The 13,856-nt window shown below is 43.2% G+C and overlaps 1 protein-coding gene across 7 annotated transcripts in view; it reads left to right on the top strand.

The window, feature by feature from the left end:
- Positions 1-13,856, top strand: part of LOC115575830 (voltage-dependent T-type calcium channel subunit alpha-1I-like) — a 168,227-nt gene that overhangs the window by 106,970 nt on the left and 47,401 nt on the right. For all 7 annotated transcript variants that reach the window (XM_030408188.1, XM_030408186.1, XM_030408185.1 and 4 more), the window contains 5 exons: positions 3,852-4,200; positions 4,619-4,711; positions 7,840-8,164; positions 8,839-9,224; positions 13,563-13,714. In XM_030408188.1, coding sequence (XP_030264048.1) covers positions 3,852-4,200; positions 4,619-4,711; positions 7,840-8,164; positions 8,839-9,224; positions 13,563-13,714 — 1,305 coding nt within the window. The remainder of the gene's footprint in view (positions 1-3,851; positions 4,201-4,618; positions 4,712-7,839; positions 8,165-8,838; positions 9,225-13,562; positions 13,715-13,856) is intronic.

The raw sequence follows: 13,856 nt of genomic DNA, 5'->3' as shown, positions 1-13,856 counted from the left end.
CAGATTTCTAGCAGTGGTCTCATGTTGAACTGTATGCGGCTAATCATTAAATCAAAGTATTTTTTGCCTATTATTTTGAAGCATTGTATTAACATATTATGCAGCTCTGTCCGGGTGCTTTTGTGCTTAATTAGGAAGGTCGTTGTGAGTTAACGCTTGAGGACTGTTATGCTAAGTAAAGGGCTAACATTAGCTCTCTGAGAGGTTACAATAGAGTGGGCTAAGTGTCGCAGTCAAGTGCACCTTTTCACCATTTCACACCCTCCCTCTTTTGATCTCTGCCTTTCTATTTTCGGGTCTTTTTCCTGCCTCTGCGCCTTACTCTTTAAGTTTTAACCAATTCCTCAAATTTCCAATATTTTCCTCCTCAGTGCCTTTAACTACACTGCCCTGTACCATTAAATCGTAACCTCACTTAATTCTGCCAGTCGAAATAGGCGATTTTTGTTTCACTCCTCTAAGCAGCTCTTTTACAAAACCGACTGTCTTGTGCACTACTGGCATCAGAGAGCACGTTAACAGCTCCTAAAAATGATATATATTGAAAAACAGACTTCTATAGTAAAGTCATGCATGTTGTTCTCTGTTTCTCCTTCTTAGTTTCCCTTACTGTATCTGCCTTCAAATGCTTTTTCTACATTTCTAAAATGCTTTTTCAAACCAATCTTAGTAGAGCCCGAACAATACATTGGTTTGCTTATATGAATGTACGCTGATGTGATTTTTGATGGTAAAGTTTACTTTTAGCTGTATTTTTTATTCCCCTTAAAATCCAGTATCTGTTGGGTTTTATTCCTATCTGTCCCAGTCTCTAAACTTACTGTAATACAATTGCTGGAAACAGTCTCATTCCTCTGCTACTCTGTAGCCTTGATCCCTCCCTCTGTCTTGCTCTCATCTGGCAGGTGCATTCTCAGTGTGATGCCAGGTTTTGCTGTGCCATGCTGTGTGATGCCAAGTCAGCGGCAGGGGGGCAACAGCCTTCATTCATGCTCCACTACTCTGACAGGGGCCCCTCTTGCCGTCGATTTCTTTTCTTTTTTTTCCCTCTCTGTCTCTTAACTCTTTATCCCTTCCTCCACCATGAGTAAATCACAAATGTAAATGCCACTGACAGCCTTTCTCAGCATTCTGTCTTTTAAAGTTAATCTCTGTTGTCACTCCCTGATGTCCTCCGTTGGATCTCATAAACTCTCTTCTGCTGTGGAAGTCAGTGGAAGCTGAGTGTGTCTCGGTGCATACCTGCAAAGTTTGTTGTGCCACTGAATCAATGCATGGTTTCTAAGCTACTCCCAGTGGGAAGTGGTATAGCCTGATATGGCCACTGTTGCTCATCGATCCTGGAATTAGTGTGCACCCATGTGTGTTGCGCGTGCATGGGTGTGGTTTGCAGTCGAGTTGAAGGGATAAATTCTCCTCCTATGAATGTCAGCAGTATCTCTTCAGGTATCGACTCCAGGCAGACAGGAGAGGATCAGGAGAATTGGAGAGAGAAGGGAAAGGCGGGATGTGAGAGAAGAAGATGACATAGAGAAGGGGTCACAGGGAGAAGGGGCAGAAAAGGAGAGGATGTAAGAGAAAAAGGAAGAAAGAAACAAAAAGAACTGATGCCTGTAAAAAGAACAGAATAAAGAGAGGGGAAAGTGTTGAAGGTCAGGTTGCGCTCTATGCATATATGCTTAATGTTTATGTGTGTACATATGCGTCAGTCTAAAGCAGCTATGATTATTCATTTGTGTGCATCAAGTACAATTAACCTTGCGCCAGCCTTGTGTGTTCCTCTTCCCTCTCTGTAAGAGGACACAGAGAAACGTGAGAAAAAGGCCAATTGAGAGACAGCAGAAAGAGAAGCTGATGTGACAGACAGTGCAATGAGTAAATACTGGGAGGTCGAGTGACCCTGAGTGTGTGTGTGTGTTCAGTAATGGGCATGCTGATGGAGAGGCTCTATTTTTGTCCTCCCCAGGCCCAGACCTTGGTATGAGCGTCCACACCCTGCCCTAATTTACTCCACAGTCATGTCAGATCATACGCACAGCTAATAGGCCTCCCCGACTGGCTCAGCATTGTCTTTTCTTTTTTCATTGTCCAAGACCCTTCTCATTGTTTTCTCCAAGTTTTAAGTTTGTTTTGTGCATTTTTTTGTTCTCTTTTGTTAATTAAAACACTTTTGAGTTCAGGGAAGGCTTTGGAAGCTTTGCATTTTTTCCTCCTGTTTATTAGTAGTCTGGTGAAACGTACTGTATATATAATATACTTCTAAAAGCCTCAGCAGCACAGAACTGTACCAGTTCCAGCTGACTTTCATTTTAGATAAATCCATGGATGAAGATGAGAGTTCCCAGGTGGACGTGAAGTGAAAGAAAGACTCTTTGGCACGCTCCCATTAAAACAGAGAGGAGCGAGAGACATCTCAAGAAATGATGAGGTGCTCTAGATGGTGGCAATCACTTGGATTCAGAATTATAAGGACGTGTGTATCATCACATTTGACACTCACGACCTCATGGGGTGCTCTCACAGGGGATGAATCTGCTCACTGATGGTGTGTGTATGTGTGTAACAGGTGTCAGTGCATGATAGTGTAATCTGTTTTCCTGCTGATTTCACACCAAGGCACGCGCACACACACACACACACACACATACACACATACACACAAGCACCTGATCTCACACAAACTTACCACATGTCTGTGTTTACATGATTAAATATGTGTTTAATACCATTTTCATTTTATTTTTGCCTGTATCTGTGACTACAAATTATACAGCTACTTAGGTGCATGGCATCCCACCTGCATTAAGAGAGAGCGGCCTGATTTCTTTCAGAATAGAAACGCAAGGCTGGGATTTATTTTCGTATCGTTTCCATTAGAAGATACAGTCGGGTGACAACAGCAAAGCATAAAACATGCGGTGAAACATAGCCAATGGTGGCATGGGAATGCTGTGGGGGGCGTTTTGCTCTAGTGGTTTGCGTCCCCTGAGAGGGAAGGGTCACTGCAAATCAATACATGCAAACAAGCTAATTTTCTGATTCGTTGACTATCAGAGCCTACTAGAGATTACAAATTGAGTTAGACATTTTGGTGGTCTCCAAATGGATAAATGAAAACTATATGTAATTGAATGTGACGTCTTAGGTGCTGCTTGATTTTTCCTCAAGCTGCTCATTTTTGTCACACCCTGACCAAGGCATGACCCAACCCTTGTTTACCACACCTGTCAGCACGCCTTTGGTTTACTGCCCTGGCTTTGGGCGGTGTTTGTCAGTTCACTGCTCGGTCAGGTTCTTCCCTCTCTCACACAAACTGTATAGCACACGTGCAGCTCCATACTGATCCATTTATTAGGCTGGTAAGGTCAACAGCTTCTAGATCTCATTGTGTTGCTGTTTTTTTTTTTTTTCTTTGTCTGACTGCTTTGGATAAACGGCTGCTTAAGGAGACAGGGCAATGTAAAAGAATGAACGTGTGTGAAGAGAACATATTGGTCTCAGTGTGTACGTGAATCTGGATTTAAACATACACATACACTATGCTGTATGTGAGAGTGAGTAAGGAAGAAAGAGAGAGTATATACTCGTTCATTTGCATTTCTTAATGCACCCGCGTGCCTTCAATATTGCATTTATCCCCCAGGCTTGGTTGAGTACCTCCAAGGATTTAACTTCTCCCGTTTCCCATTCTCCCCTCTTGCTCCCTCTTTACTCTCCCTCTCATTTGAATCTCACGAACCTCCTCAAATGAAGCAGTGAGACAGGATAGAAAATCTATTGGTGCTATATTAATGTACTGTTTTATTTATACAGGTTCCATCAAATAACTTACTCCCTTGTCCCTTCCCCAGCTCTTCGGGTATGACCCTGCCGCTTCCGTACTACCAGCCAGAGGAGGATGATGAACGCCCCTTCATCTGCTCCCTGGCACATGACAACGGCATCATGTCATGTTCGGATGTGCCAGCGAGGCGCGAGGGAGGACGAACGTGCTGCCTGGACAAGGAGGACGCTCTCCACAGACAGGCTCTGGGCCTGAGTCCTGAACCGCTGGCAAACGGTAGCGGTGCTGGTGAAGCGATGGGCCTGTGCATCAACTGGAACCAGTACTACACCCGATGCCACACAGGAAATAGTAACCCCCACAAAGGTGCCATCAACTTTGACAACATCGTTTACGCCTGGATCGTTATTTTTCAGGTATGTTCCATGTGGGCAGACGAGGTTGAACTGATCCTATCAGGGAAAATAGGAGTAAATATCTTTAATATGCAGATTAGATTAGATTTAGCTATATAAGGTCATCATGACTGCATAAATTTAGAGCAAACGACAGAATTTTCCTGCACTAGCTGGTAATTTTTAACGTGTTTCTGCTTCCTGCAGGGTTTTATCCTGTTGAGCAATCTTGTTAATTGTGGTGGTCAATCAGGACGAAAAATAGCACAATCTATTAAAGATGCATTCACAATCCACAAACTAAATTTCAGTCTTTTTATTTCAATTTTGGTAATAGTAAGGAATCTATGTAAAGACAGGGGGCATTAAATACTGCGATTTGCCCACCCCGACTTGACAATGTTTATTTCTTAACACTTAGTCAAATCTTTCCTCCTAGGTGATCACTCTGGAGGGCTGGGTGGAGATTATGTACTATGTAATGGATGCCCATTCCTTCTACAACTTCATCTACTTCATCTTACTCATCATTGTAAGTATATAAGTGCATCCCTACCAGCTGACACATGAAGTGTACAATGTGTTGTGAGGATTAGATACATAATGAAGTCTAAATGTAGGTAGACACTCTGAGACATTCCCCTTGTGACATCTTCTCATAACTTTTCCAATATATGTTGACATCAGTGGTCTCCTGCCATCAATAAATTGAATGAGGATATTTCCTGAGTAACAGATTGAAGTGTTAATAGACTTGTGGAAATCAATAGTAGCATAAAAAGACTGTCTACAATCAATGTTTGAACGAGGGAGTGAAGAGAAGGAGGTGGATGTTACATAAATGTATGTTTGCTGGTCAGTAGGAAAAGAAGGAAGAGGAAGGGCAGTTGAAAAATGCAAGAAAATGTATGTCCAAAACAGTGTGTCCAAGAGCTCTTTTCTGCTCTTTGCGAACAGTGCCTGATGTAAAGCAGGGAGGTCGTTGAAGTCAGCATTTACATGCTATTGGCGGTCTCTTAAACAGCACTCAGTCACTCTGTGTATATTGAAATAAGACAAGAATGGATTGTGGATGGGTAAAGGAGATGACATAGTGTGAAGAATACAAACACATCTAAGACTAAGAGCAAGACCTGCCCTACCAAACCCTTTTCTTCCTTACAGCCTTGGTTTTTATTAGGCTGAGGTGATTATTGGCAACAAGATTGTACATTTCATCCACTTTTTGGCACATCTGGCCTGAGGTTGGCAGTAACAGTGCGAGCCCCTTCTTGGCACCCAAAGATAGTTGACAAGGTGTCACTGTGTTATCACTTTTGCCTGGGTTGTGTTGCTTCACTTATCAGACTCTCATGTCATGTGCGTTTTATTGCCCCCTACGACATTTTCTAATGTTTAGGCTTTGAAAACTGACCAAACAACACAAGCTTATTTGCTTTCATGTCCAATATACAGAGCTCCAATTCCTCCCACGACACCTAACAATCAAGTCAACACACTGCTCCCGTTTTGCTACATGATTTATTGACACAAACCCAAGACCCCAGCCTATTCGGCTACTAGTAGTCTAAAGTCCTCAGGGGTGCCTTGGAGGTGTTGCTGACACTATGAGGAGTTTTCAATCAGGCACTTCCTACAAGCACCCAAGGTGTTTTCTGCACAGTGAGGGTTACCTTAACTCTTTCACTCATTCATTTTGTAGCCCGTTTTCTCTTTTACTTATCTAATTCTTTATTTCTCTGTGTGGATTGAGTGGTAATGACGTCGCGGTACTCTGTGCTTTGAAGCTTCTTAGTTGATCCTGTAAGTGTGGGTTCTCGGATACAAAACACTGAGATAAAGAGAAGTTTGACCTCCGCACTGCTTCTATATCTGCTTGGTAGTTGATAAAGTCTCATTTATGCTGCATTGAAGACTGTGAGTAAATGGATTAAAGTGACTTAGAGCTAAGTGCTTCCCGAGAGGGCAGATGTTTGGTTATTATTAAGTTTTGTGTGTGTGTGTGTGTGTGTGCACGTTTATGTCTGTATTAAATGTATGCGACAACTACTGCGTTGAAGCACACAGACTCATGCAATCAGTTGTAAGCCAAGCCTGCCATCTTAATTTGAGTGTGCGAGTTTCTGATCCACATGCTTTTGTCTTCGTGAGTGTTTATGTGTGGTTGAATCTGTGCGTGTGTGTGTGTGTTTGCACGCATGCATAATGCAGTGATCATCTGAATGCGTGATATTGGACTGCCCGCCCTGATTATGCGCAAAGCTGTCTACTGATCAGAATCACAGAATAGACACACACACACACACACGCACAGATGCAAGCCTGGAGGGAAATCAAAGCCCCACACACCTGCAGACCTGCTTTGACCCACAGGCCACAGATGGGCATCTCTCCTCCCTTTCTCCCCACCCACACACACACACACACACAGACACACATCCCCTCCATGTTTCCTCTCTTTCTCTCCCTATGAATATGTCCAGAGTCCCTTTTTTTTCCATTCCTCTCAGCTAATTCAGTCTTATTCACCTTCATCTTTGATCGCTGGGGATGAAAGTCTATAGGTAGAAGGTCATTAGGTTTTGATTTTGTGGATTTTATCTGTGAATGATTTATAGAGTGCTCCTGCTCCAAATGTTTCGGCCTTGTAAGTATGTGTGTGTGTGTGTGTGTGTGTGTGTGTGTGCGTGTCTGACAGAGAGAAGAAGGGAAACATGTTCAGATTTGTAATGAACAAAACCGACTCTGCTACAAGCTGCTATGTCCATCCAGCAGTCTGGTGTTCAAAGTTGTTCAGCATCAGCTTATATTGATTTAATCATTGTTCCGTAACCAGCTCTGAGTAGTCCAATAAAAGCTATTTCATCAGTACTGTAGTGATTCCCATTATTCCCACGGAAAATGGTCAGCCAACACTGCAACTAACCCTCCGACCCTCACTTTCGACTCATGATGAGAAAATGAAACCTCTTTTGTGAAAAGAGTAAAAAAAGAGATGTACTGGGTAAAGAAATGTTAGTGGATAGGGTTGCATCGCATTGGGGTATTGTTGAGCCCGAGCATAAGAAAAGTACAGATATTGAGTCGGAGTAGGGGCAGGAGAGAAAGTTAACTCAAGTCAGAGAATCAAAGGAGAGAGACAAAGATAGCCAGACGCTGAACTGTGCTTTGGGCATGTGTTGGCGCTGTCTGTCTGCTCCAATCACCCTCGGTTTGGTAGGAAGCCAGCCCTCAGAGACCTTTAGCATGTGTGCTAACATTTCTACAGGGGGATTGGCACACATTATTAGAATCAGCAAGTGTGAGGGATTCATGCAAAAACCAGTCTCTGTTTACCACTGGAAAATCCCAATCCTCCACATATTTCATGTTTCTTAAATGAGCTGCTCTAGCCAAAGGCTGCTTATTTAAACAAGATGCTGGTAATTTATTGTTCTATTCAGGGTTGCTTCGTAGTTCAGTTCGTTCAATTTTGATTGTTCAACTTTCTTTTCTATGACACAATTTATTCTTGGTGCTACCTATGAGCTCATGTTCCTGACAGTAATCTCCCAATGTTTGCCTTCTCTCACATCATGCACTATACATCTTAACTCAACCAGAAAAACTCTGTATCTATTTATGGTCTCACGTTCTGTTTGTTTTTTCACATCCGTCCAGATTGGTTCATTCTTCATGATCAACCTGTGCCTGGTGGTCATCGCCACCCAGTTCTCAGAGACCAAACAGCGGGAGCACCAGCTGATGCAGGAGCAAAGGGCACAGTGCTTGTCCTCCTCCACCCTGGCCAGCATGGCTGAGCCTGGAGATTGCTACGAGGAGATCTTCCAGTTGGTCTGCCACGTCCTCCGCAAGGCTAAGAGGAGATCGGCAGCTCTCTACTACACGCTGAGGGGCAAGCCCCCGCCAGCTGGTGGAGGTAGAGGCAACCGGCGTGGTGGAGGCAATGTGAACGGAGAGCGGCATCATTCCAGGCACCCAAGATGTGAGTAGGAGGACTTGAGCGATGACATCTGAATACATCTTAATTATTTCACATTTGATACATGACATCAAGGTCAAGGTCTGACTAAAAGTTTGGCTGCAATTTACTGGATATGATTTTGGGTGTTGATATGCTGTTTATTATAGTTTATGTTATTGAGGTCAAAGTGCATTCCCAAATTTTGTACCAATTCCAAACACTTGCAAGCCCGTGTGTATTTTGCATTGCAAAATTGCAGCTGTATCTTCGACTCAAAAGCTGTGTTTCCATCAACATGGTTTTTTTCCCCTGTCGAAAAAACATCCTTTTTTCTGAATAAGTTCTGATGTCGGGAACATTTAACTCACATGACTGATCAGCTGTTTCTGCGCTGAGAGAAGAAGAAGCTGTTTCAGCTGTCAGTGTCTTCCCAGATATATTTTGAAGATCTCCATTTTTATTCTGTCTAGCAGATGACTAAGGCAACTGGATTTGTTTCTTCTTTGAGATTCATTGGCGGTTGGCAAACAAGTGGTCTTGCCTTGCAGCCATGCATAACATACACCGTACCGGCATCTCATTTGCATTATCCTTTTTCTCAATTTCACCTCTGAGTGCCTCAAAGTCACTTGACAATTCAATGGAAACAGCCAAAGTCTCATATTCTTCCTGGTCTCGTTTCTGCATCCCTGTAGCATCCCATTGTCCGCACCAGAACAAGCCAGACCACAGCTCTCAGCCGCTAGCCAACTCCATCAGTCTGACTGTCCCTCAGAATCCAGAGGACTGCCCCATATGTGCATTATCGCTGAAAGAGGGGGCGAGGGCCGCTGGAGACTTGGCCAACGGGGAGGAAGACGATGAGGATGCAGTGAAAGAGACGGGCAAGGAGGAGAACCATCTAGAGGAGAAGGTGGATGGAGAGAAAAAGAAGAGGTCTTGCTTTCGGCACTGTATAGACATTTGGAATGGAATGAGAAGGAAACTTTGGGGCATTGTGGAGAGCAAATACTTCAGCAGGGGCATTATGATCGCTATTCTCATCAACACCATCAGCATGGGCATTGAGCATCACAACCAGGTAAGATGATATAATCAACGCTGTCACATAAACATCATTACAGGATTAGTTTTTAAATTAGAATGAGGAGGGGCTTTTTGCCCCTTAATTTTCTTTTGTTTCTTAATTATAAGCCTGACTTCACTACGTGTTGCAATTGTGCCAATTCATGCTCCATGTGTTTCATATCAAAGCATCAGAGGCCCTCGCTTTTATTTTTCAAAGTTTCTGCAGTGTTGTGCTGCATTGACAGTAGGTCAATGTAAGTAGAAGTAGGTAAGTAGAATTCATCAACAACAATTAATCCAAAAGTAAGAACCGTACTTCAGGTACTGAAGTATACTACTAACAGGTTCAAAAGAGAAACTCAGTGTTTGTTTGTTTGTTTGTTATCATTTTTTGTTCCAGGACTTTATTTGGGACTGGCTTTTGTTTAATGTAGCGGTGACCTTATTTAATTGTAATCTGAATTATTTGAAAATCTGTAAATACAATGGTCCCTGTCATCATTGCAGAGATATACATTGCCCTGAATCCTTTAGACAAATTTTAGTGTGAGGCTGTACCAAATTGTTAAAGTTGCATTGTTTTTGACTCATCTGTTCAAAACACTTCCAAACATTTAAAGTGAAAAGGTCAAAATTGATCGAAAATAGATATGAATTAATTCCAAAATCCACAACATGGTTGCCTTTCATAAACAACATTTTCCCTGCGATCAAAAAACGATTTGCTCTCCTGCCTGCTGCACACAAAGGGAGGCATGCACATGCATTTAAGGGGCAACCATTGAACAGTACCATATATTATCTTTAAAAGAAAATATATAATATATATAATATATTGTTTGGCCTTCAGTATTCCATCATTTTTATACTAACAATGACTGTAGAAATAAAACAGAAATCACTTTTTGATCAGGTGATATTTATCAGAGAAAATGTATTTGATTAAAAAAGTGAATACACTCTTTGACCTGATGAATAATTTTATTCAAACCTGATTTTCTTCTTCTTTTCACCGAGAGTGATGACATCCTAAAATATGATGACAGGAGTTTAAAGGTTCACTCGAATCCCTCAATAAAAGCTTCAAATATAAGAAGTGACATTCTGCACAGCCCCACTTCAGTGTCAAAAGTAGCATGTTAGTGTAATAATTTCTCACTCCTGCAAATCACAGAGGACTCAGCAGACAAACCACCGCTATCACAGCTAATGAAGCATTGCTGCTAGAAATATCATAATAGCAGATGACACTGAGAGGGATGAGTGGGTGGGTGTGGAACATCACTGCCATGCAGTTTCCTGACAGAGGTGTAAACATTTAGCCTCGCGGTAGCCATAACTGGGCTGGCTTTTAACATTGGCCCGGCTCTTCAGAAGCTGCCGAGGCAGGTGTCCCAGAGCGATAGAGGGAGAAGCCTGCCAAGAGCGCACGTTCATGCACGCATTCAAACACATATAAGCGTGCACACACATCATACCCATACACTTGTGTCCAGTCAAAAACACATGCAAGTCACAAGTTATTATTTATAAAACAACTGATCCTTATTTCCTAATTCCTCCCTCTCAGCTCATGCCATTCTGTTTAATTTCTTATCCCATTCTTTATCCCATACTCCCTCCCTTGGTAATTTCACTTCCATCACTCTCCCGTTATTTTCTGCATCAGTCCCTCCATGCACCTTCCCTTTGCACGTTCCTTCCCCCACTTGCTCCTTTGGTCCTCGCTGTCTTCCTTCCTTCCGTTCTCCCCGCCTTACCCCAATTGTCTCATCTGCTCTCTGACTGCTTTTTGCCTCCCCCAGTTTCACCCTCTGTCTCCCCACTTCTCTCACTCTCTCTCTCTCTCTCTCTCTCTCGCTCTCTATCTCTCATCCACCCACTCGCGCTTTGACAGCGTACAGAATAGTTGCCTTCTCTCATCTCTGAAGACTCTAAAAATAAACGAGGATTGTGGGGGGAAGGAAGAGAAGGAGACGAGCGAGAGGGGAAGAAGGAGGCAGACGCCGGTTACACAGCAGTTTTCAGCTCAATTCCCTGCGTGATTGTGTGCGCGAGTGAGTGTGTGTGCGCGTGTCGCAGTAGGCATGTATGTATACACGTGCACATTTGCATACACACACACACACACTTTGTCTGTCTGTCTGTCTCCTGGGTGTTTCTCCCTCAACAGTTTCCACAGGCTGACACAGGCGCGGTGATACAAGTTTGCGTTTTTTGCTCTGCAGTAGAAAAAGTCTTACCTCATGCAATCTCGTTCTAAAACAGGAACTCTGCAAGTGATGTGCTTCTCTCCCAAATAAAAGAAATGACTAACCTCAGGGCTGCCTTACTTCGCACAACACCCTGCTTAAGGGGAAATGTTGACATCGAGTGTGTTTTGCCAAATGAAAAATGAATGTGACTCTCTGTCGGTGTGGTCTTAGAAACTTTGATAGCGATCTTTGACCATCAAAGATTTGTTCCTCAGCTTTATGTTATGGTTCGTGTGTTTGTGTGTGTGCATAAACCGTCACACAAGGACTCAGGCTTGGAAGCTGTGGCTGAAAGGATGAAATGCGAAGATTTCATTCCGGAGATGGAAAATTTGTGAACAGGTCGAGTGAGCGAGGAGAGGGGGGGAGGGGTGGCGTTTTGTCTGAGTTTAACTGTGATGTCAGGGGCTGTGATGGTTCCGTCGATAGCAATAAATCTCATTTCCTGTGTTTGCACTTATGACTATTGAGTGAGTTCTGGACTGAGCTCAAGGTTAGAGCTAACTGCCGAGGGGGTAAATCGTGTTTGTGTCTGTGCTCCGTCTTCAAATTCATCCAGCTAGTTTGTCTTTGGAGTTCCCCCAGCAGGTAGTACGGATCTACGAATGGATGAAACATTAATTGAAAAAAAAAAAAAAAAAAAACTGCTCACAACCATATCTGTGGATTATCTTGAGTAACTGGGTCATGATTTCTGGAAAGAGACATCGCTTTTTGAGTTTTTACAGTGAATCTTTCTGCTGTTTTGAGCACCACAAGTCAAGTGCAGTCGGGTTCCATTATATGCAAGAGGAGGCAGAAAGATGCTGAGGGAGTATTGTCGTCATTGAAACCACTCTGTACTCTGTCCATTAGTTTCTTTGACTGAAACAGTGGTTTCAGAATTTAGCCCTGAGGTGTAGGCTGGTTATGGTCCTGTTTCCCATCCCTCTATCCCTTTATTATTCTTCCTCTTTCTCACCTTTAAACCAATTTTCTCCTCTCCTCTCCTCTCCACCATCGTGCCTTCATCTATTCCTACACAACCTCCCAGCTCTTTTTCCCTCTTCTTCAGCGGGGTTCTCTTCTACTGTTCTGCCACCTCTGATCGACAGGAGGATATTGATTGGGAAGAGATGGTCTGCCTGATAATGAGACTCAGAAAGAGAAAGAAACAGGGGTGGATAAAAAGCGGATTAGAAGAGGGGGAGGGCCGAGAGTTTGTTTTTCTCTGACACGGTTTGATAACTTTGGCAGGGCTAGCTGGCTATTTCTCCACTGGCTTTGAAAGTGGAATTCACAGGGGGTATCAGAGAAAAGCATCTGATCCATATCGTGCACAAGCCACATTCACTCACTCACTGACACTCACACACACACACACACACACACACACACACAAATACACTTTCATGAAGTGAGTCTGCTTGTGCACACGCACTTACAAATGTAATAAACCTGGGATTGACACGTGTGTGCGTGTGTGTGTGTGTGTGTGTGTGTACGGCTGGTGCATGCATGTGTTCTTTTGCCAATTCCAGATAACATGCTCTCTAATTCAGCCAGTATTTGACACCATGTGCAACACAGACTCTTTCTCCATTCCCTTTGTCATGTGTTGTTGTTGATGTGATGTTTGCTGAGGTTTCCTTTATAATTTCACAGCTTGTGCTAAAAAAAAACACACACAATTTATTTCCCCGTTTTCCAGCTTCGTCCCCTCCTCTCTGTCTGTTACCTATCACAGATAAGGTGTATGTGTTAATTTTGTTTGCCAGGTGAGAGAAGATTCTCTTTTCAAGTGACTGACAGCTTGAGTGACAGCCTTTTCAACAAAGGCAGAGAAATGCGATGCGCACACGGTTGTTTTTTGTTGCAGAGGCAATGATTGCAAAGCAGCGGTTTAATATCAACTTGTGTTTTTATCTCTTTGTCTGTAGCTGCTCTTCTCAGTCTATGACTGCTCTGTTTTTAACTTGGGATGCTTGTAACTTGAACCATTTTTATCTTTTGCCTACTGCTTCATCCTTCTTCATCCACTTCCACGTCTTACTAACTATTTTATTGTGTTTTTCTGCTTCTGTCAACCCTCTACACTCTCACCCGCCTCCACCCAGCCCGATGAGCTGACCAACGTCCTGGAGATCTGCAACATCGTCTTCACCAGCATGTTCACCCTGGAGATGATCCTGAAGCTGACTGCTTTTGGCTTCTTTGAGTACCTGAGGAACCCCTACAATATCTTCGACGGCATTATTGTCATCATCAGGTCTGCGAGTTTACTGGATAGTTCGCTGACGTTGAACTAGCCTGTCGCTGCAGCCCCTCACACGTGTAGTCTGTCCCTGAAATGTTCTGAGCTTTCCTCCAAACATGTAGATACAAACTACCTTGCATGTAATTGTGTTAAG

The sequence above is a fragment of the Sparus aurata genome, chromosome 23, assembly GCF_900880675.1.
Source record: "Sparus aurata chromosome 23, fSpaAur1.1, whole genome shotgun sequence".
NCBI lineage: Eukaryota > Metazoa > Chordata > Actinopteri > Spariformes > Sparidae > Sparus > Sparus aurata.
Note: the sequence above shows the minus strand (reverse complement) of the source record. Positions and strands in the feature narration are given on the sequence as shown.